At 46.8% G+C, this 23,422-nt stretch overlaps 3 protein-coding genes and 1 long non-coding RNA gene across 7 annotated transcripts; 3 read left to right on the forward strand and 1 right to left on the reverse strand.

Moving 5' to 3' along the window:
- The first annotated feature begins 167 nt into the window (after nt 1-167).
- On the forward strand, nt 168-9,514 carry LOC136192340 (leucine-rich repeat serine/threonine-protein kinase 1-like). The gene is made up of 18 exons (XM_065980881.1): nt 168-395; nt 452-492; nt 908-1,118; nt 1,180-1,288; nt 1,372-3,990; nt 4,048-4,267; nt 4,317-4,439; nt 4,503-4,764; nt 4,818-4,974; nt 5,030-5,121; nt 5,180-5,308; nt 5,354-6,703; nt 6,755-6,924; nt 6,985-7,107; nt 7,161-7,454; nt 7,511-7,759; nt 7,823-7,951; nt 8,002-9,514. Exons 1-18 carry the CDS (start codon nt 197-199, stop codon nt 9,421-9,423), a joined length of 7,899 nt encoding a protein of 2,632 aa, XP_065836953.1. The 5' UTR covers nt 168-196; the 3' UTR covers nt 9,424-9,514.
- Nucleotides 9,495-21,989, forward strand: LOC136192341 (uncharacterized). Of its 4 annotated transcripts, XM_065980883.1 has the most exons (70): nt 9,495-9,683; nt 9,738-9,921; nt 10,282-10,406; nt 10,467-10,650; nt 10,751-10,819; nt 10,875-11,123; nt 11,184-11,309; nt 11,373-11,446; nt 11,502-11,571; nt 11,631-11,788; nt 11,843-12,056; nt 12,109-12,206; nt 12,261-12,326; nt 12,382-12,415; nt 12,473-12,579; nt 12,637-12,694; nt 12,749-12,841; nt 12,899-12,967; nt 13,016-13,147; nt 13,199-13,250; nt 13,305-13,371; nt 13,423-13,513; nt 13,567-13,635; nt 13,708-13,779; nt 13,837-13,950; nt 13,998-14,057; nt 14,118-14,251; nt 14,314-14,410; nt 14,455-14,505; nt 14,725-14,798; nt 14,850-14,946; nt 14,994-15,079; nt 15,136-15,202; nt 15,249-15,304; nt 15,361-15,444; nt 15,508-15,571; nt 15,626-15,688; nt 15,743-15,866; nt 15,941-16,119; nt 16,172-16,224; nt 16,279-16,368; nt 16,425-16,514; nt 16,568-16,643; nt 16,695-16,837; nt 16,899-16,959; nt 17,014-17,055; nt 17,111-17,248; nt 17,307-17,399; nt 17,449-17,519; nt 17,580-17,643; nt 17,695-17,794; nt 17,855-17,910; nt 17,964-18,064; nt 18,114-18,217; nt 18,269-18,348; nt 18,398-18,463; nt 18,521-18,634; nt 18,685-18,741; nt 18,795-18,830; nt 18,887-18,943; nt 19,008-19,053; nt 19,105-19,160; nt 19,219-19,305; nt 19,367-19,424; nt 19,481-19,596; nt 19,671-19,843; nt 19,890-20,415; nt 20,546-21,255; nt 21,301-21,670; nt 21,716-21,989. In XM_065980883.1, the coding sequence occupies exons 1-66, from the start codon at nt 9,520-9,522 to the stop codon at nt 19,764-19,766; spliced, it is 6,126 nt and encodes a 2,041-aa protein (XP_065836955.1). In that variant the 5' UTR covers nt 9,495-9,519; the 3' UTR covers nt 19,767-19,843; nt 19,890-20,415; nt 20,546-21,255; nt 21,301-21,670; nt 21,716-21,989. The 4 variants fall into 4 exon arrangements, with proteins under 4 accessions (XP_065836955.1, XP_065836954.1, XP_065836957.1 ...); XM_065980882.1 differs by having other exon boundaries at nt 19,671-20,415; XM_065980885.1 differs by having other exon boundaries at nt 16,282-16,368; nt 19,671-20,415.
- Nucleotides 20,073-21,849, forward strand: LOC136192198 (monocarboxylate transporter 10-like). Its single transcript, XM_065980720.1, has 5 exons — nt 20,073-20,415; nt 20,546-20,827; nt 20,936-21,255; nt 21,301-21,670; nt 21,716-21,849. Exons 1-5 carry the CDS (start codon nt 20,073-20,075, stop codon nt 21,847-21,849), a joined length of 1,449 nt encoding a protein of 482 aa, XP_065836792.1.
- Nucleotides 21,990-22,852: 863 nt separating the features above from the next.
- LOC136192345 (uncharacterized) lies at nt 22,853-23,114 on the reverse strand. Its single transcript, XR_010671129.1, has 3 exons — nt 23,069-23,114; nt 22,935-23,023; nt 22,853-22,885 (listed from the first exon to the last, which is right to left on the reverse strand). It is a non-coding gene; the product is annotated as an uncharacterized lncRNA (long non-coding RNA).
- Between the last annotated feature and the right edge of the window lie 308 nt (nt 23,115-23,422).

Below are 23,422 nucleotides of genomic sequence, written 5' to 3' on the forward strand. Positions count from 1 at the left end.
CGACGGAACGGGAGCCTTCTCGTCCACATTTAAAGTCTGATTCAGTGACCTCCTTCGACAAGTCATTGGAAAAAGCCAAAGAGAATATCATCTCAGGAATCAATTTTAACGTCATGAGCTGGGTCACGTGTTTGCGATATCCGGGAATTCTTACTTACTGAGTCGCGTGAATGCTACTCCACCAAGCACAGCGACGATGACTGCGAATCACGATGACCACAGCGATCTGTTCGAAATGATCTACGATAACAATCACACTTGCCTGGACATGTATCTTCGACGCGAATCAATCGACGTGAACTCGATGGCAGTGAGTCGCGACGGCAAATCGCTCGTTCACGTCGCCGCTGAACTCGACGACTCCGAGTGCCTGCGCGTGCTGCTAAACGCCGGAGGTAAGCGACAACAGCACAATCGAGGTTCAAACTAAAGTTTTCGCGTTCTGACGCAGCGAACAAGAACGCGGCAGCAAGTTTGAAGCACAACGGAAACGTAAGACGATATGGAGTTGGAGAGAGGATTCAGAGAAGCAGCTCGTGCCGGCGTAATTTTCGTTTTAGTGCCGCCCTCCGCCACCATAATTTTCACAGTATTTGTTGAAAACGAAGATCTTTTTATATAGAATTAGATAGTGCGGAGTGATACAGTCATTAGGATAACACTTGAGGCGGAGGCCTTTGCAACGGTTTTGACGCTGCTAGAGGCTATAGGAAGGCGTAAATCCGGTGTGGCTGTAAAGGGCCGTGCATGTGAAAGTAAACTTAACCTTTGCGCACTAAAATGAACCGCAAAGTTTCCTTAGGGTTGTGACCATCCCTAATTAACCCTTTTAGATGGAGGGTACAATGAAACCGAAACTATTTACTAAAGCAATTATACAGTACTACTTGATGTGTTGTCGTTGCAGACTCCTCTTCACATAGCCGCTGCGAATAAAAGCAGTCTTTGCTTGAAATTGCTCCTGGACTACGGAGCGTCGGCGAGAAAGAAGAATTCGCTCGGTCAGACGCCTTTCGACGTCGCCGTCAGGTCCGGCAGCGTCGATTGCATAACGTGCCTGGCTCAAGTTCGAAGAGCGGCAAAGCGGAGAAATCAAGACATCAAGGAATTGAAAGAGAGTGAGACGGACATTAGTTTCGCCGCGAAGAGCGACTATATACGATCTCTTCTCTCGATCAGGTTTTCTCTCGGCGATGAACAGCGCCGACGCGAAGTCGTTGCTTGCAAAGTTTCCGGAGGATCCATCGATAGTGAAATCGGCTCTTGGCGACGCTTCCATCTTGTGCAAGTACGAATCTGTAGACGTTTGACGTGGGCGTCGGCGAAACTTGTCTCCTTTCGATGTTTGCATTTTGGAAACGTTTTCTTTAGAGCGTGCTACGAGGGAGCCTACGAAGCCGCGCACGTCCTTCTTCAGAACGGAGCCAATCCAATTCAAGAACGTAAAGGCGGCAATGCCATTCAATTCACCGCGCTCCACTCCGCCTGCAAAGCGCCTTACAAAGAAAGCGACGAAGACGTCGAGGCGAGAAAGGCGCTTGTCGAAAACCTACTTCAATTTCGCCCGGAACTTTTGGACGTCCCCGACTCGTCCGGCGCCCTACCCCTACACCTCGCCGCTGCCGCCGGACACAGCCGAATCGTCGCTCTTCTCCTCCGATGCTACAAAGCGATCTTCTTCTTTCACCTCGGCTTGAACAGCGGCGACGACGCCGTCGCCGAGAGATTCTACGTCGACGTCGCCGAAGGCTACTTGGAGAACGTCGGCTCGCGCGAACGCCTTCTCGACGTGAATTATCCGCAAGCGACGAACGGCGACACGTCGCTGCACGTCGCCGCCGCGCGCGGTCACTCGAACGTCGTCGAAACGATACTCGACTTCTCCGCCGAGATGCTGTCGCCGTCGACGGCGAAAGACGTCGAAGATCATTTTGTCGTCGATTTGACGCTGACGAACGACGCCGGATTGACGGCGCTTCATCTCGCCGTCGAGGGCGAGTTCGTGCGCATTGTCGAGATCTTGCTCGAACGTCAGAACGACGAGTGTTTCGCTGCGAGCGAGTCGACGGGCATTCGCAACGTCGGTTGCGTCGCTTCGGTGAAGAAACCGCTCGTCCTCGCCGTCGAGAAGAGAAACCTGGCTGTTATCAAGGCTTTCTTGCGATACGATTCGTGTTGCGATTTGACGGAGGCGCTCCGATTGGCTTTGGAGTCGTCGTCGCAGGACTTGGTTATGGCGTTTTTAGAGAAACAGATTGAAGTAAAAGTGGCTACGGAAATTGCCGGTTCAACCAGCGTTGGGGACGGTAAAGGCGGCGTCGTCGAGGGCAAAATCAATTGGCACGGATTGGGTCTGAAGCGGTTGGATAGCCGCTTTCTCGATTGTGCTATTGAGGCGATCCGTCAGGCTCGGATTCCTTCCTGTCTTCCCAATCAACATCATTACATCGGAGATGTCGATTTATCGGCAAACAAATTGACGTCGGTGCCGTTCGAGCTGTTTTGCCTGAGCCAAATGAAAATTTTGAATTTGTCTCACAACGATTTGACGGTTCTTTTCGACGGAAAAGGTTTTCTTCCCACTCTTCACGAAGACGCGGATATCGAAGCGAATTCCTTGTCGTCGACGCTCACTTGCGTTCAGTTGGAAACGCTCCGACTCGACGAAAATCGTTTGACCGAGTTGCCGCGAGAACTCTTCAATTTGCCGCGACTCAAACTGCTCTTTGCCGTGAAAAACAAAATCGCAAGCCTTCCCGAGAACATCTGGACGGCGCCTGCGCTCACCACTGTTAATTTGTCGCGCAATCGACTCGAAGTTTTGCCGGGTCCGTACGGAAGTTACGACCCTTCGTTGACTCCGGTTCAAAGCATGCCGGATGTAAAGAAGAAATTCGCTTTTCCCTACGTCGCTTTTCGTCGCCTTTCGACTCCCTGCAGCAGTGGCGCAGGCGAGGAATCGAAGCGGCGATTAGTGAAATCGGCGCGACTTCGCGAGATCGAACTTAGCTCGTCGCCGTCGATTCAAAAGAGCCAAAGCCAAATCGTCTTCTCAGCGTCGCGTCGTCCCGATCTCTTAAAGCAGGACAGCGGCTCTCGCACTCATCACAAGGTCCATCGACGCACCGGCCTGCACGGGAGTCTGATGGCGCAGCACGAACATCTTATTCAGGAATTGCCTGGTAAATCGCTCGTCAGCGGCGTCATTGACGACGAAGCGAAGCCGGAAGAGGCGAAGATCGTCTATCGGTACTTGGCGTCGTCCGTGTCGATCGACGAGACGGACGAAAGCGAAAATTCGCTTTCCGCTTTCGCCGATTCGCGTCTGGAGTCGTTGAACGTGTCGCGAAATCCGCTGAAAGGCTTGCCCGTCAATTTTCCGTGTCTCGTGCCGAGCCTGAAGCGGTTCCAGGCGCGTCATTGCCAATTGAAGGTTCTCGATCCCGTTCTCATGATGCCGCAATCGCTCGTCTCTCTCGACGTCAGTCACAACGCTATACAGTCCGTCTTGTACAATTTGGACGTTCGACCATGTCCGCGCTCGAACGGCACCTCGATAAACGGCACTTGCCGTCACCAGCAGCACGATTCGCTTCCCAATTTAATCGAGCTCTCCATGAACGACAATCTCATAACGAGTTTTGAACTCCAACAGGTATCCGACGTTCCGGACTCGCCAGATGGCGTCGACAACGTCAACGACGACGTTTCTGACTTTCAGCGCGTCGCCCTCTACCCGCAGCTGAACTCGCTCAATTTGGCTCGCAATCGTCTTCGCTTCATTCCCCAGGGTATTGGCGAACTCCAGTCGTTGCAAACGCTCGACGTGTCGGAAAACGTCGACATTTTGAAGCTTCCTTGCGAAATTATACACCTGAAAGAGTTGTGGCAGTTGGGATTGTCCGGCGTCACTTTGGCTGATATCGGCGATAACGTCAAGAAGCAGGGTGCAAAGCAAATACTTAACTTCTTGAAACATCAACTGAAAGGGTAAGCAAAATATCCTTGTATACGTAATAAATATATAAATGAATTAAATTATAAAAGGTCGAAACCTTATCGCCGCTTGAAATTAATGACTGTCGGCTTGGCGAACAAGGGAAAGACGACGCTCGTCGAGCAGCTGATCGCAAACGAACAGCTGAGATGGTTGCGCGGCAAGCCGAAGAAGTCGACGTCGACGGTGGGAATTGACATAAGCGAATGGGTTTGCAAGAGGGGCCTCAAAAATCCAATCGCCTTTAGTATATGGGATTTTGCTGGTCAAGTGAGTCGTAGATGTATTTTCTTGAATTTTCGACTATAGTTTGTTTTAGGAGGAGTACTACGCGACTCATCAGTGCTTCTTGTCTCGGCGATCGCTCTATTTGGTTTTGTGGGATTTGAGAGATAACGTTCAGGGCATTTGTGAACTTGCTGGCTGGCTGTCAAACATTCAAGTATATCTAGAGAATTTTTATTTCTTGCCGGTCGCAACCCTTTTTCTACCAACTTTTTCGTAGGCTCGGGCTCCGGGTTCTCCGGTTATCATCGTCGGCACTCATCTCGATTTGATCGTCGCCAAATACGAAATGAATGCGGACGTTTATGTTAATATTATGCGACAGGAGATAAAGAGCCGCTACGTACGAGCGCCGTACAGCAATTTTCCCGACGTCGCCGCAATCGTTGAAGTGGCTCTCGGGGGAAAAATCGACAAAATCGAGATGCTACGAAGCAAAATTGTCGACGTAGCGACGAGCATGCGAGACAACAGTGGCGACGGTAAGCTCCAATGTACGTTAGTTTCGTTGCGCGAAGTAGTGTTTACATTTCAGTCGGCGGCGATCACAGTTTGTCGAAGAAGGGCGGGTGCACTGTGCTCGAAGAGCAGATTCCTAAGACGTATCTCAATCTTGGGGAGTTTGCTGCTGATCTGAAGGTGCAGTGCAGTCGGGAGTGTCGGCCGCCGGTATTAACGACGGACGAGTTCAGGTGAACTTGTCTCCGTAGGGAGAAAAACGTTATGTTTTAGCAATTAATTTTGCAGAGACGCACTCGAGCAGCAACGTCCGGACGTGTGGTCTAGTATGAAAAATCCGGAAGAATTGAGTCACGCTTCGCAGTTTCTTCACAACAATGGTAGAGTCATCGTGTGTGGGATCTCTTCTCTTCCTTTTTGATTTAATTAGTCATTCAGGAGTTCTTCTTCACTACGACGACTCGTTGCTGCGAAATCTCTACTTCGTCGATCCGCAATGGCTGTGCAAGATGCTCGCTCGAGTCGTTGCCGTTGAACAAATTAATCCGTTTGCTCGAAGTGGAAAAGGTGCCACGCGATATACTTTTTTCCAGTGCTCATATCTCTTTTTAGGCGTAATGAAAACGTCAGATCTCCAACAGCTATTCAAAGGAAGGGAGTTTCCTAGTCATCTGCTGGAGCAGTACGTTAGTCTGTTGGAAAAATTTGAAGTAGCTCTGCGACAGTCCGACGACGTGCTTCTCATTCCTTCTCTACTGCCGACCAAGCGATGCGACAGCGTTTGGCTTAAGCCGACCTCCTCGGAAACGGCCGTCAACGCAGGCAGCGACGGCGACAAGGGCGACGACGACGATCGGGTTACCGTCGACTTGGAATCTTTGGGTCAATTCGAAGCGGGAAGTCCCGCCGAATCGATCGGCTACAGCGAGTGGGAGGTAAAGTCATTGTACACGCCGTCCAAAGAGATTTCTGGCAGCACGATGTCGAACGTCGGTTCGAAGGCGAGTTCACGATTTTCGCGATCGCTAAATCAGACGGTCAAATCGTTTCACGTTCAACTACTCCGTCCCGAGTTGGCGACGCAATTTCTCCAAACCGATCTGTCGCGCTTTTATCTCGCGCCCTTTCATCCGAGCGGATGGTGGCCGCGACTCATTTCTCGACTGCTCGCCGACCAGTCGATACACAAGGTCGTCCAGTCGATTCTCGCCAAGTGCAACGTTCGCTTTTCCGCCGAGAAAATTCAGTGGAAATGTTGGCGCACGGGCATCGACTTCGTCGTCAACGGCTCCGTGCTTCTCTCCGTATCCGAAAGTGACCTGTCGAGACTGACGAAGCGATATCGCTCTGCCGATGCTAGTCAGATCAACAACGAGATTTCGTCGTCGAGAGGGTTTCAAGTACTGGCCGGTCTTTCGATCGACGACAAGGATGAATATTTTTCCTCGCTTGGATGCTGTTGCATCGAAATCGCCGTTTCCCCGAGCGTCTTGGAGAGGATGCCCGCAGCGACAGAAAGCGCTGCGGAGGTTCCGCGAAAGAAGTTTAAGCCACCGTACAGAAAACTTCTGTCCGAGTACAGGAGTTTGGACGACGACGACGCGATCTCGGCGACGACGGCGCCGTCGAAACGGCCTGTAGGTCTGTCGATTTTACGGTCGCTTAGCGTCGGTCGTCCGGGCGACGAGCGGAAAGAGTTGAGAATACCGCCGCCTGCTCCGAGTCGCCGGGCACCGAGTCGCTTGTGGTCGCAGAGGGTCGTTGAGAAAAAGGAGAAGGCCCGAACGGCGCAGTTCATTCGGCTGAGCACTTTTCTGCTCGCCAAAGCGGTCTACCACGTTGATTCGCTTCTCGAAGATTGGTACGACGGTTTGAAAACCACCGTCGTTGGAAGCGAGGACAAATCTCTCGTCACGCGAGTCGTTCCTTGTCCTCAGTGTCTCCGCGAATTCTCTTCTCGCAGTAAGTTGGATGATCGACGTACTTAGACTGTTTTGCCACGATCTTGTTCAGATGATGGGCAGCAGAATGGGAGTATCGACGAAAAGGAAAAGGCAATATTGTGCGACCAAGTGACATTGTTCTCTTTATTGAGTTGCTTATCGCGAGTTTACGGCGAGGGCCGGGAACCGCGCTGTCTTCGTCACGGAAGCGTTTCCGTTGATTTGCTCGCTCCTGACGTGGTAAGAATGTGCGTCCACTGGCGAACGGAAACTTGAAGGTATCCTTTCGTTGCAACGCAGGTTTTTCGCGACCTTCCTTTTCATATGATTCTCAACGATACGGCTATTATGAGAGGAACTGAGCTTGGTCACGGCGGCTACGGCACCGTCTACTCGGGTCGTCTGGCATCGAATGGACTTCAGGTGGCCTACGTTCTTCCTGGCGATGGCGATTTGTTTATTTCTTATTTATTCAGGGAATTGGAGAGCCGGACGTGGCTGTCAAGAGCTTTGAACGAGTTCTGCAGAGTCATCCGGAAGTAGAGGGAAAGGAAGAGTCTGCTCTTCTTTACAAAACCGTTCGAAACGAAGTGGCGTTGATGGCCAATTTGGATCATCCCAACGTCGTGGTGCTCTTAGGCATTTGCATCAAACCGATCTGCATGGTCCTTCCGCGTGCACCTTACGGCGACTTGGAGACGGTGATCGAAATTTATCGATCCTCCAAGGCGCAAATACGAGCGAGGCCGTTACAAGCGGCCCTATTAGAGGTACTGCACACTTCATTTTTTTGCGCCTTTCTTTTCGCGAGCGTTCTATTTCCTAGATCGCTCGTGGTATGCGCTATATCCACGATCAGAACATCGTTTATCGCGACTTGAAACCGAGCAACGTTCTCGTTTGGGCATTTCCCCATCCCGATTCGAGCACCTGTGGTTCCGTTAAATTGAAAATATCGGACTACGGCGTGAGTTCGTTTACGGCGAATTTCGGGGTCAAAAAGGAGACGGGAACACGGCGCTACCTGGCGCCTGAGATTCTTCGCTTTGCCGGCAAGGAAGCGTACACGAAAAAGGTAAGAACGACTATTCCTTAGAAGGGGGGATTATCATATCTACGTGATACTTAATCGATTCAGGTGGATGTATTTGCCTACGGTCTCGTCATGTATTTTATGATGACCCTGCTCAAACCTTTTCACAACGTAAATCATTTATCAATTGGTTCCAAATACCTGAACAGAGAACGCCCGGTTATTCCGTCGAAGGTTAATGTAACAACACCGAAAGGGAATCTCCTCGCTGACGATTTTTCTAGGACTTTCGAAATTTCTTCCTCGTTCACTTGCTCATGGAATGGTGTTGGGCCGACGACGCTCTCGCTCGTCCGGACTTCGGTACCGTTGTGGACGTGCTAGAGAACTCACTTTTTCTCAAACTCATTCGTCGCACTCTTCTCACGAAAAACATCGGCGTGACGTCCGCCTGCGTCGTCGACAGCCGTTGCCACGGCGATGTCGACTCACACAAAAATCGAACGTACGAGGTGTGGATGGGTACGAGCAGCGGCCAACTCATCTCCGCCAAGTACACGGATCGAAACACGGAAGTTGACGTACTAGCCGAGTTTCCGTCTCGCGTCATGAGCATCAGCCAAGTCGGAGACACCGTTTGGATTGGCACGGAGTATTCGGGCATTGTTGTCTATTCTGTCCTCGATCGATCCGAACTTCAGAGTTGGCCGATATTCGACGATCTCTTCGTTAGTCGACCACCACCGTCGTCGTCCAACTGCGCCTTGTCGAAATCGTCTTCTCGCCGTCTGACAATCTCGAGCGCAATCACGTCGATATTTCACGAGCCCGGGCAGAAGATCGTCATTGTGACCAAATCGGACGGCTACGTCGCTCTGTTTGAAGACGTCGTCAGTCACCTGCGCGCTTTCGGCGATTCATTCGAATCCGTTTCGCCTAATTCGCAAATTCCCATTCGACTTCGTCTCCGGCAAGATCACCGACTCCCCAATAAGTCGACTGCCTACTGCGCGGTCTCGGTGCCGATCGACGACGTGTCCGGCGACGTCGAAGTGTGGCTCGGTCTCGACAGCTGTCGTCTCGCCGTGCTCGACTCGAAAGCGCTGGAGTACGGAAATGTGAAATTCTGTCGCGTTCTTTGCGGACCGATCGTCGAACGACCGGCGCCGAGAGTAAAATGCCTCGTCAGCAGTTCGAATCATCTGGGAACGTTTGTCTGGAACTCGCTTGACGGTAGCGCCGTCATCGTTCAATGGAACGGTAAATCGCGAGACATGATCAGCGCTTTGAACGTCGAGAACTGCCTCAACGGAACGGCGGAGAAGAGAGATAGTCGCGTGACGTGCCTTTGCATACAAGACCAATACCTGCTCGCCGGCACTGGGTCGGGACATGTCGTAGGTTTGACGTGGAATCCGGTGCTGCGCGCGAGCTGGTGTGTCAAACCCCATGCCGGACCCGTTCGCTGTCTGCTGTCTTTCATTTCGACGCCGGGCGCGGAGACTTCGACCGATGACGGTTGCTCGATTCCGGCCCTCTTCTCGGACTCAGTTGTGACTGGACGGAGATCTGTTGTACTTTCGTGCGGACTCGGCTTGCTGGGCGTGGGCTCGGATGAAGTTGCTTCTTCGCGACCGTTTCCGGGTGATACTGAGGGCTATATGGTAGCTTGGTTAACTGATAATTCTGACGCAGAAAGCTTTTAATACAGTACTGTGAATTACTGTGTACGTGTACTTTTAATTTTTCCATAGTGCTTGCCAGTATCTATAGCAACGGAGGCGCGCGCGTGTGAAAGCAACATGGCTGCTACTCAGGAAGCCTTCGCCTCAAAGAGGCGAAAATCATACTCGACGAAGCATCGAATGAGCAAAATTGAAGAAGATCTAGGTGCTATTCTGTCTAGATTGAAGGAGGACATCCGCGAAGCGAACAATCCCACAGAAACCTCGAATTTGAAGCCAAGGCAAGTCGATCCTTCATTATGTTAGCGCGATCTATCGCTACGGCTTCTCTTTAGCTCCGTCATTACTCCCAAAGACACTGACTACTACAGACGTGAACGAGACCACGCTCTGGAGAGACTCAAAAGCGTTCCTACCCCGGAGCCACTATTTTTACAAGTCGAGTGCTTTTTGAAAGAATTGGAGAGCTGTCTTAAGTCCGAGTACAGCGAAAACAGCCTACCTCTTCTTCTCCATCAGGTAAGGAGAATGCTAGGCTTTTCTTTACCGACCAATTCACCCTGGGCGGTGGGCCTACGGTAGCGGCATGGACAGGTCGTGATTATGCAGCAGCCCCATTCTTTTCCGAAGCACTGTCATTTAGTGTACAGTAAATTCATGGTGTATCGCTTTTGGGGTTTTCTTCGTCACCTTGACTGTTGGTAGACTCAGAGATTTTGTCATGTCCTCGCAGGAATTCTCACAAGAAGCGCTGTTCTTCCTGTGAGAGGTTCCCTACGTAGTGTTCAAGGTTTCTTTTACCAACGATGCCAACTCGAACTTACCTTCACATTTTCATCAGCATGACCCAACGCGACAATTTGTTATTGTGCGTTTTAGTTTTTCACCGATCGAGTGGAACAGCTTCTCATGTGCAAACACATGCACCAGCTTCGATGGGTTCGCTTCTCGGGATACAATTCAATAGCGGAAGGCCTCATGCCAACCTATCTCGACAGAATCAAGTGAGATCATAATCAGTTCACTGCTGGAAAGCCAACGTGAACGGACGTTGCTTTTTTTAGACAAGTCGTGTCTGAACTCAATGATAGCGTTGAGAGGGCTCGCCGTCTCTCTGTTGCTAGGGACAACGTTCTTGGGAATTCTTCAACAACGCCATCTGTTGTCACAAAGGACGATCTCGCTATTTACACGCGATCTTTGGTCTGTGAAATGTTCGCAACGAAGCGCGTCTCCTTTTTTCTCAAGGTCAGTGCAAAGCGGGGTGAGGGCCTGAAATAAAATGCTTTGGGGATTGACACTGTCCTTGCTGAAAACTTTTGTAAAGTAACAGAGTGACTGACTTCAGATTTTGAAATGGATTCACTTGTCTAACCGAAAAGATTTCGCCAATGTTGTAGTAGCTCCTGGTAGCAAGGTACATAGTCAAATTATATCCCTTGCCCAACATTCTTATTCTCAGTTTTTCCCAGACTGATCCGAGAGTCGTGAGACGGAAATGGAAAACCGTAATCAATCTCGTATCCCGCGAGAAACGGAGTTGTTCTATGGATGGCGACGACGAAGAAACGTGTGACGTCGACGGCGAAGAAGCCATGTGGAAACTGATGCGAGAATTGCCGCCATTCTCGCTAGACGGCGTGCCGAGAGTTACTGCGAACGTTCACGCGGACTTGAAAGTCCAGCTCAGCTATTTAGCGAATTGCTACGGCATTTCGATGGTTATTATTTCAGGCTTTGTTTTTCCTCGTTCTGACGCTTTCTTGATTTGATTGCTTTAGCCGGACAACTTGGGTAGCGCTGCGAACGAACTGGAGCTTTTCTACAACGTAAACAGAAAGTTCAAGATCATTTTTCAGCAACAGGAAGAACGGCTAACGTTTCTTGATTACAACGAAGAAACCGAGGTGATACATCCTAGTGGCATGGGGCGGTACAATCGCACTGCATTTTATATTTCCTCTGATTAGACTCATGCTCACGCAGGAGAAGAGAGAATTTTTAAGAAAGTAGAATCAAGGGTTTCACCGGCAGCCTGGCCAAGGTATTGACTACCTCTTTTCATTATATTAATTCACAGCGATTTTTTAATTTTCTAGCAGATCGGATGAAGGATTTTTTGATCGTCTTTCGTATTTGAAAGTCCACTTTCTCAGCGATGCAGACGAGGCAGGAGAAGTTTACGCTTTCAGGTATTGTTACCAGAGAGGGTCATTTTTTCTTTCTAGCTTTTGGCCATTTTGTCGAACACTTTGACAATTGGCAACGTGCAAAAACTCCAGTTTGGTCTGAAGCGATTCAGTGCTGAAATGCAAAAGCCGCGTTTCGTGCCCGATGCCGCGGCAAAAGTGTGGGATAACATTTTATCCGGAATTGATCCTCACGAGTAAAGATTTCTATTGCTATTGCACACGCGTTCTTACCTACCCTCGACTCTTAGTCCGACTTTTTCTCCACCCGTCAACGCTTCACGTTCTACGGGTCACGACAAGAGGAAGAAAAGAAGCGGCGGATTCGATTTCGGTAGTGCCGTTCAGTTGCTCGAGGAAAAGGACGACATTCGATTGGGGAGACAAGCTGGTAGCGACTGCAAAAACGCCCTGACCGCTTTTCTGTACTTGCGACACTTGAGGATTCGAGATCTCCGAACCAAGGCAAGCTATGGTGCGTATACATGCATAGTTATGCCTAATTTTTGGGCTGCAGTGTCTCAATCTTCTCAACTACTTTCGATCTGTTCGACGCACCCTGCTATTTTACGAGACAAGAGAGTCTAGTGGAAATTCCGCTCACAAGCGATCTGGGTACGATCTTGGTGCGTGGGAGAGCTCATATTTTCAGACAACCTTTTTTACTAGTGATAAAACCGAAAGACATTTTGTGGAGCCCCAAATTTACAAGCATAATTCCGTTACTGAATTTACGTAAACGAGCTTGAGAGCTTTTGGTAATCCTAACGAAATTCAACTTTTCGTCTAGACTGGCGAGCGATGCTTTTCTGGAAACGGAGGAGGTAACAGCTCACAATACGCTTTCTCACATGTACCCTGTCTTTTCTGACGTCAATTAGGCAGATACAATAAGTGATTATTACATTTCGAAGCCGGATGGTGCACTTTCTGTCAAAGACTCGAGAGGTTTCAGTGTGATGTACGATTCCGCTCTTAGAGACTTCAGGTGGAGTAGGAGGAAGGAGGATTCTCGTATGCCCTTCAATTATATTCTGAAATGTAGAGATCTTGAAAGGGAGCTGCTCCTGACTGCGAGTTTTTACGTACGAAAAGCTGAACAGGTTAAGGAATGTGCTTGCGCGTAGCGTTTGTTCGAGTTCTGGTATCTTATCCAGAAAGCCGACACTTCGGCGGCACCGGTGGATCGATACGGCGTCTTGTTTGACTTGTGGAGCGAAGAAGCGCTTTACTTAGAAAGCAAGTCTCAGGTTTGAATTTTCACCGACGTTCCTTGGAGAAAGAGACTGTGAAGTCTTCTCCTTTAGCTCGTTGGTTGTTACATGGAAGCATTTCAAAACACATTTGCAAGGACGGACAGAAAGAGACTGTCTCGGGTAAATTTATCTTTCTTTTGCACTATGATTGTTCTACTTTTGTGCTAGTTGGTGACCGACGTGTTTTTGCGCCGACCAAAATTTGATCCTACGTCTGAGCATTTTGTGACGGCGTACAGAGAGGAAAGTACTTGCCTTCAGCTGGAAAAAAATCTGATGAAGAAAGTGCTAAACGAACAAGTGCGAATGGCTATTGTTTGCGAGTTTGTATGGAATCACGGCTTTTATTAGATTGACAGGCAAAGAGTGTATATTCAGAAAATTCGTTCAGATTCCAGTTCAAGTGAGTAGATTAGCTAATTTTAGAAAGAGCGAGTCTTCTCAAAGTTGACGGTAGCGGAGAATGACTTTGGCTTGCCCTTCAACTCTGTTGAAGGAAGGCTCATTTCGGTTCACAGTGACAGGTAATCCCTTGATAATGCGTTATGAAATTGGAAGCACTTCATTTATTGCAGATCGCAGTTGAAGCCCTTGAATCTGTTCGAGTTTCATCCATCTCTTTCCCTCTGCACATTGATACAGAACGGGATTAGTCAGGCTTTTAAGGTTGCAACACGAAATGGCGCTCCTTGATTATTTATTTTTACGCTACGTTGCAGGAAATTCTTTGTCTTTTTGACGTCAAGTCTCCGACTGTCGCAGTTCTTCTGCACAGAGAACTTTTAGAGGTACAGAATTTCACGTAACCCACGTTTCTCTAAGCTGACCGATTTACTGAGTATTTCCTCTGACTGATGTAGATTGCGTGGAAATCGTGGGACGTGCTCGACGTCCTTTCCATCTCGAGGTATTCTCGAGAAATTCAGAGCAATGTTAGGACTGCACGAGTTTTCATGTTTTGTCTGATCACGACAGTCATTGTTTTTCAGATATTTAGCAGTAAATTTATTGAAGATCCGCATTGCTTGGAGAAAGTAGCAGCGAACTGCGAAAGCAGTGGGGAATTCGAAAACGCGATCGTCGCGCGAATTCGTCTTCTTGAAGTAAGACTTGACACGATCGAAAGGGAGTTATTGAGTCACGTTGTCAGGTAATCTGGAACCGGCAGCGGCTTATGGAAATAGCGGTTGAAACGAACATTTTGCACGAGGTAATTTTCATTTTGAGGATGGGGATATAAGACGTTTAGAGGAGTGGTTTTTGACGTCAGATTTATCAAGATTTGGCTCGTGAAATAGGCTTTGGAACGTTTCACGCTTTCGTTCGTCCTGCTTCAATTGAAAAGGTTCCCGCTGCCGTAAAAGACGTCTTGATGTCCGGAACCGGCGACTCTTCATCTGACAGGCAATTAATTAGCTTGCTATTTGTTCACAGAAAATAGCTTCAATCTTTCTCTCGTTTTATAGATATGTTCCTTCAGCCTTTTCTTTAGCTGTTTGTGACATCGTAGATGATAAAGATATTGTCGGGATTTCTTTCGCTCGGGCTGAGAATCTCATAAGGGTATTTTATTTTCTATGTTGGCTAGATTATATTGTTCCTTGCAGCTTTTGAAAAGTGACGGACTAGAGAATCTTCGCAGGGTTCTAATGGCTCAGGTACCAGCATTGTCCCGCGGGCTACGTAGTCAGAAGGGGTGGGTTTTTTTAAACAGTCTAACAGTCTCCCTTTACTTTGGCTTTACTAAATTGCTTTCTCATCGTTTTTTCCCTTTCCTTATTTCTGTCACTCTGTTATCACCACACTTTATTCGTTTCTTTTAATTCATTCCCGGTGTAGGTCCAACACCATGGATTTATGCGTTATTGTTTTGATAGACGGCTACGAGACACGTTCTTATTGTGGGGATTCAGGTCAGTCAAATGCTACTTATGGAAGCTCACGCACCCAAGTGAGAATTTCAAAATCTACCTTCGCTCCTCACGTTTTTCTTCATGTATAGAGATCCAGTTCCGACGGATTCGGATGGCGATTCAAATTCAGCCGAGGATTACCTGAGACGATTTCACGTCTTTTTCTTATCGGTTCAGCAGATCAAGGTTTGTTCATTGTTTTGTTTCTCCTTATTGTTAACACTCAAAGTTAGTCGCAAGCGAGATATTGCGCCAGCGTAGAGTACAGGAAAAAAGTTGCGTCCCTCAGAGACTCAAGAGAGTTGATGAAGTTGAAAAGGTGATACAAAAGCGCTGTAAAGAAAACGAACTTTATTATCCATTGCGCATGAACAGAGACGCAATTGGCAAGTATTGCCGGGAAGTGACGACCAAACTTGCCAGCATCTCATTGCGAGTTCAAGTAAATGATGCTTCGAATCGGGACGTTTCCTACTATAATTGCGTAGATTTTTCACTCGTACTATGGCCTACGAAATGCTCTGAGCGAATTCCCGTTGGTTAGGTATGCCTGAACAGCCTTGCTATAGTGTAATGAATAGGCTCGCGCTGTTCTGTTAGAGATACTTACTTTGAACGTTCGCAGTATGCACTTGAAGACTGTGGAATTGACGAAGGAACCTTGGAATCAAAATCGTGTCAAAAGTTAGTCGTGACGGTCGCAGATAATTGCTGACGTCGTCGATAAATTCTGCCACGCCCACGCAGACCTTTTCTGTCCAGTGACGGCAAACGCATTATGAATTTGTGGTACATTCCGAATTTTTTGGAGGTATATTGTATTCGTAACTTTCCCTTGGCTTGTCGCTTGACGTACTTTAAATAGATGATGACCATGTTTAAGAACTTGGATGAAAAGGAAGCTGCGGAGACGTTGCAGCAAATTACGGTGATAACTAATACCCACACGTCCATCATTTACTCAACCAATCTTTTGCTTTAGTTCATCGTATCTTCTCTCTACTCTCTAATGAGCTATTTCATCGCAGAAACTCAGATTTTTAGCTCTGTCAGTAAGGACGCGTCAGACGTTCGTGATGCGTCGTGGAAGGATCAAGAAGGCTTAGGTAATTTGACTTTATTTTCTGCACCTGTTCTTAAGAGTGTGCACACGTTATACTGTGTATCTTTTATCTTTTAGCTTCTCGTGTGCAAGACTTTCAAGATCAGTTGTCTTCTCTTCGCCATCCTCTTGAATATTCTGCTCTTCACGAATTCTTGAAGCATCGGGTTCACCTCTGTTTTCTTTCTTTTTACGTGGCCGTTTTTCAACGTATGAAAGATAGTTGCTTGTCAACCGGACGCGAAGAGACCTACTACGTAAGATCGCTTAGTCCTAATTTTTTGTGTCAAATTCATGAAATTTCTATAGACTATTTCCTCTGGGCTTCAAGCTTTTCTAACCGCTACCACAGCGCCGTCATTGTATATATTGCGAAACTAATTCACTTTAGTTTTAGCTTATGTGGCTCCTTCTAGAAGTTCCGAATTGCCCAATTTCTTGATTCTACCTGAACCGGCAGTTGATGCGACCGCGGAAATGTTTCCTTGGCGATCGTTTTGTTCTTGGTACGCTAGAGACGAAATGTACAAATATTCTTCAGTACTGAATTTAATTAATTAAGCCTAAGTGAGGACAAGATGAGACTGTCAGTCACGACTGGTTTGAGATTTTCGCTCACTTATTGTTTCTTTGGTATCGGCATGGCAGAAAGGTTGAAATGAGACTAAAGGTCCTAGCGAATTGAGCTTGAGTTTTAACTCGTAGAAAACTGGCTCAAGGCGAAATGTTGAATCTCTCGTTAGAAGGCCGAGAGCTTGCTGAAAAATGGACTAAAGAGGGTGTAAGGAAAACACGTGTTCTGTCAACTTATGTTCTGTATTGGTTGGTATAGGGCGAAAGGACATTTGTGGAACAGAGTTTAATTAGGTACCTGTCTTTAACAGTACAAGGCCACGCCCTTCAAGAAGAATGGGCCAAATTGTTTTTGGGAGTTCGAAGTGCTCCCGCCTCCTCAAGACAGTACCAAGCTTACATGTATAACTTTTCACTGATGTCATCGCTGACACATTTTAGTAAAATTTTTCGATCTTATTAGGGAGTCTTTGGAAAGTCTTCTTCAACTGCAGCTGACGAAAAAACGACCAACAGGAGAAGCGGTTGGCATGGGATATTTTACCTGAAAATTTTAGGCTAATTAGATTCCTTTTCAGTTATTGGAGTCCGATCGAATTTTCCAAGCATTGCAAGGAAAGGTCAGTCGATATTCTTTAGACGCATTATCTTTGTTTACTTAGTATGTTTCTGAAGGTGGACATCTTAACTCAAGAGCTTGAGACAGCTATGATTGAGGAGACATACAAACGTCTCGACAAGCAACATGATCTGATGCTTGCCGAACGAATTCGAGGAGATGGTAACCTTCCCTTGGACCTTTGGCAGGCAAAGGTGCATAATGAGAAGATTGAACCTAATTTCTCCGCAGTCTAAAATTTTTGATTTGCAGACAGAAGATACGTGTTTGATTCCTTTGCCGTCGTTTGTTGAAGAGTGCGCCAATTCGCTTTTTCAATTTTGCGGCGAATCGTCGCTTTCCAGAGTGCGTATTACGACGAAATTAGACCGACGTTGATAAACAAAATTTTTAGGAGAAATTGGAGGTTGTTGTGGAAAATTTGGCATCGAGAGTTATGCAAAGAGAGAAGCTTGTCTTCAACAGGCAAGTGTTTAAGTATTGGTACTTAGTTGGCTAAACGTAGCTAATACACTTGGCTAACAGCTACTCATCGTTCTACGATTCTATTCTTCGTCAGCTTTACAAGACGTTGCGTCTGAAAGATGCGGTCGGATTTGTTCAGTACATGTAGCGCTTTGGTTAATGATCGTCTTATCAGGAAAATCAACGACTTCGTTCTGACGTTGAAAGACTAAACTCAGATTCTTCCACGGATCTCCAATTTCATTTACTGGACAAAGCACAAAGTCTTTTTTCTGGTTTGTAGTTCTTGTGACAATCGTTTAACGGGAACTGCGTGTAACTCTGGCGTACTTTAGAGATAACGAGTCTGAGAACAAAAATTAGTCTGCTTGAGAAGAAACTGCAAAAAAAGGTTTAGCTTTATATAAACACATTTGTGGGTAGGTCTAAAACGATTTTCTTCAGGAAACGCTTCTCTCTGAGGAAATGCGGAGCTCATACAGTCGTTTGGTGCAGAAATTGTCGGCTTCTTCGGAAGGAGTTAAAACACGATATGAAAATTTCCGGTTCGCTTACACGCCTGCACGTTTTGTCCGTGAAAGAAGAGGCTTTTAGAGGAGAACTGTATGATGATGTGCTAAAGACTATTCACTCCGTTCGGACCGCAGCACTTCAAGGAATGCAGAAGATTAAAGGAAAGAGAGCCGTAAGCATTGAAGGTGGTAATCATCGTCCTTGAATTTTGTGTCATATGGAAGTTGATGTGTTAGGCAAAGATATGGATCAATTGCTTGTCGATGTGGAGGATAGTGTAGACTTGCAAAAGGAAAATGGCCGACTGCTCAATAAAGTAGAATTGGTTTCTTTGATATGTTTGTCTTCTGTTAACTTTTTTTCAGGTCGTTCAATTGAGACACGGGCAGCTGTGGAATCGAGCTGCTATGAGAGCGTACTATGAAAAGAAGGTAGAATCGAAGGTTGTTAGTGTAATAATGAAGTAAAGTGTTGCGACGTTTTTGCAGCTTGACGATGTACGACAGGAACTTAACGACTCGAAGTTGGCCTTCTTAGAATTTAAAATGATGAAAGATGAAGAAGTTGTCAGTACGAGTAAGAAAATCAAATGTCTTCAAAAGGTAATGAGTAGTTATAGCGAAGTGTAATTTTGCCATACTTTGTTTTCAAGTCTCTGAAAGAAATGGAAGAATCGCAACAGAGTCTAAAGAAACACCTGGCAGAAGAGGTGCCTTATTACCCCAAATCTCCAGAGGTATTACGTCAGCTTATGCTTTGCAGAGAGCCATACATGCGAGGAAGTTGCACGAAATGAAGGCAAGTCAGACTAAGTTTGCGCAAAGAAACCATATCGACCGTGGCTCACACCGTAGACGTCTTCGGTCTCTCAAATGGTTGACAAGCAAAAAGACGACGAGAGAGATCAGCTGGTAGATATCTAGCTAGACCTTTACAGTACGCCATCTTTAGCTGACCATGCAATTTCTACTGCAGATACATGAACTAGAAGCGCACAGAGTCGCTGTAAAAGAGCTTTCTGGTACTTTTCTCTGCTGGCGATCTAGAGTTTTCCTAAGGTAGTACATAACAGAGATGATGGGTCAGTCTGCGATGAAAGTGGAACATGAAAAAAGCAGGGGTCAAAAGGTGCATGTCAGAGTTTCTCTGACGACGCTTTTGCGTAAACGGGTATATGCACGTGTAGGTGACTCGTCGATTGGTGCAACAGGTCCAGCAGGAAAGGTTGCTCAAGCGGGAGGCGTTCTCCAAAGTGGCAGATCTCCAAGAGCAGGTGCATCAGACGATAACGTCTGTCGAAATCATCGTCGGCATTTCGCTTTTTTTGTCTACAGGTTTCTGAGTTCGAGCATCATATCGTCGAGCCTTCACTCTCAGCCCAATCGTTACCAGGCACTAAAGAAAAATACGTCACCTACAATTCATTCAGTAGGTTCACCTAAATTTAGGTTTTGGTCAGGCGCGCCCAATGCAACAATTATCTCGTCCGTCAACTTCGTTGGGATACCTGTCTCAAGGTTCTACCATGTCTCTGTTACCTGGTCAGCTGCGAAGACCCAAGTCGGTATGCTCTCAAGCACATAGACGTCTGTTAATTAAACCCGTTGACTATTCCACATTCCTGTCCTTTTTTTCTAGACTGGAAGTCGTTTATTTTCTGATGCATACCCGAAACAGAAGCCGCCACAACGACAATCAGATGCGGGGTATGAAGTAGACTTGAAATTGTATTGACTCTTGAAATATTTAATAATTAACCTGTGGACATGTATGTCTACGACCTTACGTCTTACGGATAGCGCAATAGCCAGGTACACTACATACTGCAATGTCGTTATTAAACGCTAGAAAGCTTAGGTTCGCTATAATGGCGAGGAAGTGAACATCTGAATTATTTGACCCTGACAGGTACGCATGAACAGCGCACGCTTAGAATAGAAAGCCCGAAAAGACATGCCGTATATATACTATACACCGCAAAACGCCTTCGCAGTACACGCTGACTCGCCGAGTCCATAAAACTTCAACGGTTGACTCTGCATGATCAACGCGGCGCCGATGATGCTAGAAGACCAGCAACAGATTTTGAGCGGCGGCGGCAAGAAAAGTACCCGCTATAAGTTCTGCCGCTTTGCCGTCATATTCGTATCATTCTACGCCAACCTCGTTCTTCTCGGAAAACTCTACTCCATCTCTCTGCTCGTCAACGAACTCCTCAAGCCCCCTTGCCTCGCCGGCGGTCATGACGACGGGATAAACACGAGGAAACTAACGACAGGCAACGAAACCGTAACGACAGGCAACGAAACCGTAAAACCCACTGGAAGTGAAGCAAATGATACCCAAGGCTGCGGTGGATTCGGAGCAGGACGCGGCCCCACTGGTAAAAACTTAATTAAACTAATTATTAATACGTAGACCACTTACTTAATTAAACATCTACATGTACTAACCGCATACCGAGACCACAGCCGCAGTTTCTCCTTCACGTTCTCTTTTTGTCTCCTTTTTAGCATGGACGGGATCGGTTCTTCTATCCGTCTACTTTCTCTCCAGCGCTTTTGCTGGAGCACTTTCGGATAAATTCGGTCGTCGTAACACGGCCGTCGTCGGGGCCCTTATCACTGCCTGTTCTACAATCGCGTCGTCATTCGTGCACAATTTATCGTCTTTCGTATTACTATTCAGCGTCGGCGGAGGTTTTGGAATTAGTCTCGTTGACATTGCTAGCATATCAACACTGCAAGTCTTCCATCCCAAACACTTTTCACAAATCATGGGCGTCACTGCGTCAGGTTCGGGGATCGGAATACTGACCTTTGGACTAACCTACTCTATGATGTTGAACGCTTTCGGATGGCGGTGGATAATACGATTATTTGGTCTTCTTGTTTCACTCTTAGTTCTGCTTTGTCTCGCCTACGGAAGCGGCGAATCAAACGTTGATGAAAACACGAGAGTGGAAGCGAAAGAAGCAAAAGACCCAGACACAATAAGCTACGTTGTTGCTATCCAAAACGGAACGACGTTAGAAGGAGGAGGGCCCAGTGGGGGCCCCGCCGCCGCCAACGGCACTCATCACCGTCGTGGCGTCAACGAGACAGTTCCTCTAAAACGGAAGTCGTCAATTGATTGGGAGTTGCTACGAAATCCTTACGTTCTTGCAATCGGATTAGGACGAAGTCTCGGTTTCTTTGGCTATTCCATATCTCTCGTCCACATGGTCAGCAAAAGATTCAATGATTTTAAAAACTAGTTTTGTTTTTAGGTTTCCTTGGCTCAAGACCTAACTAAGTCTGAGCTTCAGTCATCTCTCGTTATCATACTTTATGGCGTAGGTGAACTAATTGGCCGTTTTAGTGCCGGCTGGATTGGACAGTGGAAAAAAACGAATCGATTCTACCTCCTACAGGGAGCTATATTTCTACTAGGAGTATCTACGATCGCCGCTTCAGCAATATCAAACTTACCAGCGTTATTGACGCACACGTGCGCTATTGGGATTCTGAGTGGAAGTGCCGTTACACTTGATTCCGTTGCCCTGAGGGACTTCGTTGGCGCTGAGAGGATGACTCAGGCAACTGGCTTCACCTTTGCCTTCCGAAGTCCTTTCACTTTGCTTGCCCCGCCCATTGCAGGTTAGAGATCTAAAGAGAAAAATTTTTATATGACGCCGATTGTAGGATGGATATTTGATGCGGCTGAAAGCTACGAGTCGGCGTTTTACGTCGGAGGAAGTGTGTCGATATTGGGCGCTTTGCTCTATCTAGTCGTTCCTCTCGTACAACACCAACGAAGAAATCAAACCAATTTCTAGCATACTTAGTAGCGCACGCCTCCAAAAAGAACACAACGATGGTTTTTTTTGTAGTCTGTTGAGTAGTCTGTTGTAGGTCTTTACCCACTGCAGTACGTACACATCCTAGGAATATTCCTAAATATATTTATTTACCTCAACGTGCAGTACGAATGTCCCGGACCGTGACGTCCCCAAACCTACAGTAACAATTCCAAAGCAAGATTCTTTTTACTTGTTTCAAAACGTATCTCGTCACGAAAATCAGCTATCGTTAAATACCGAGAACGGTTAATTAGTAGTGCGCATGCGCAGGATTTGTACGTAATTTTTAGGCGAAGTTTGTGCTCCTTTTTGAGGTGTTTCTGCTCCCACACAACAGGCGTCGACGAAAAATACAGAAATACAGCGGATCCCACGTCTACTTGTCAAAGAGGGCCCAGAATTCGGACCGCGCTGCATACTCGTCACAGTCTGAGGTACACTGCTACAGCGATACGTAATGGCCAACCTTCAGAAGCTACTTGCACAAGCAGAGGTACGAGTGGTACAGAGATACAAAATATCCCACCCTTTCAGTAGCTCCTTCACAAGCAGACGTAACGTCGAAAATCAAGGCTGAATTCAGCTAGCGCGTAGCGTGCTTTAAACTACAGCCATCACAGTCTCAAAACATATCACATCTAAAGTATTGCTATTTTTGCTATTAACGTGTCACTTCTTCTTTGAGCTGTTCTTCCGTTTTTCCAATCCATGCAACTTCCTAAAAATCAAAACTATTTAATTAATTAATTTATTTATTTAATTACCGGGTTAGTATAGATGACTGAAGGAACGCAATTGTAGTCAAGGTGACTAGACCCGCCCACAATCGTCTCAGCACACAGAATGCCTTATTCTTATTATCTATCACCTACTTCCTGTTTCTTATCTCCCTTCGCATTCTCAACATTGACTTTGATGACGTCACCTTGTCTCTCAGCTCCCGTCACTTTCTGCTGAAGCATAAAATCTAAACCTTCGTCCTTGTTTCTTGAGAATACGCTGAAAATTTTTTCTATGACAAAACTACTAAAGAGAAATTCTAAATTCCTTTCAAAAATTACGAGATTTCCATATCAATTCCAGCACCACCCACGTGACCCAAAAATTCCACAGCAGTGACTTTGCTTCCAAGCCGCGCCCACACAGAACCCTTGAATAAAAAGTCAATTAAAATCATTATTAAATATGATATTACAAGTTCAAGGCCAATGACACCAGCTCCTATTAATATCAAGGGGGACTTTTTCAAGAGACAAAGCTCCGGTAGAAGAAACAATACTTTTCTCATCAACCTTAATTAATTAAAGTCTTCCTCCGTGGAGGTTAATGTCCCTTCCTCCTGTGGACTTGGGTAAAAGTCCAATGTGAGGACTGCAGTCTCAGTCCTACTGCTTGGCCCCTGGGGGGGGGGGGGGGGGGGGGGGGGTCAAGCGCCAGCGCGTGGGAAGAGAGAGGAGTAAACTTCTAATTTATTTAATACATTCGGGACATCTCTGATAAAATTTTGAACATAGTTTCTCCTACTTTTTGCAATAAAAGTGCGTGCACG

The sequence above is a fragment of the Oscarella lobularis genome, chromosome 10 (genome assembly GCF_947507565.1).
Source record: "Oscarella lobularis chromosome 10, ooOscLobu1.1, whole genome shotgun sequence".
NCBI classification, from domain to species: domain Eukaryota; kingdom Metazoa; phylum Porifera; class Homoscleromorpha; order Homosclerophorida; family Oscarellidae; genus Oscarella; species Oscarella lobularis.

Bases quoted from the DNA above. Each gene is read 5' to 3' on its own strand.
- LOC136192341 (XM_065980882.1), top strand. From the start codon at position 9,520: ATGGCTGCTACTCAGGAAGCCTTCGCCTCAAAGAGGCGAAAATCATAC. The intron at 17,644-17,694 runs GTCGGATTTGTT...TCGTCTTATCAG, and splicing joins CGTTGCGTCTGAAAGATGCG to GAAAATCAACGACTTCGTTC. The intron at 18,742-18,794 runs GTGCCTTATTAC...TATGCTTTGCAG, and splicing joins AGAAACACCTGGCAGAAGAG to AGAGCCATACATGCGAGGAA.
- LOC136192340 (XM_065980881.1), top strand. From the start codon at position 197: ATGACTGCGAATCACGATGACCACAGCGATCTGTTCGAAATGATCTAC. The intron at 4,268-4,316 runs GTGAGTCGTAGA...AGTTTGTTTTAG, and splicing joins TATGGGATTTTGCTGGTCAA to GAGGAGTACTACGCGACTCA. The intron at 7,108-7,160 runs GTGGCCTACGTT...TTATTTATTCAG, and splicing joins TGGCATCGAATGGACTTCAG to GGAATTGGAGAGCCGGACGT.
- LOC136192198 (XM_065980720.1), top strand. From the start codon at position 20,073: ATGATCAACGCGGCGCCGATGATGCTAGAAGACCAGCAACAGATTTTG. The intron at 20,416-20,545 runs GTAAAAACTTAA...TCTCCTTTTTAG, and splicing joins AGCAGGACGCGGCCCCACTG to CATGGACGGGATCGGTTCTT. The intron at 21,671-21,715 runs GTTAGAGATCTA...CGCCGATTGTAG, and splicing joins GCTTGCCCCGCCCATTGCAG to GATGGATATTTGATGCGGCT.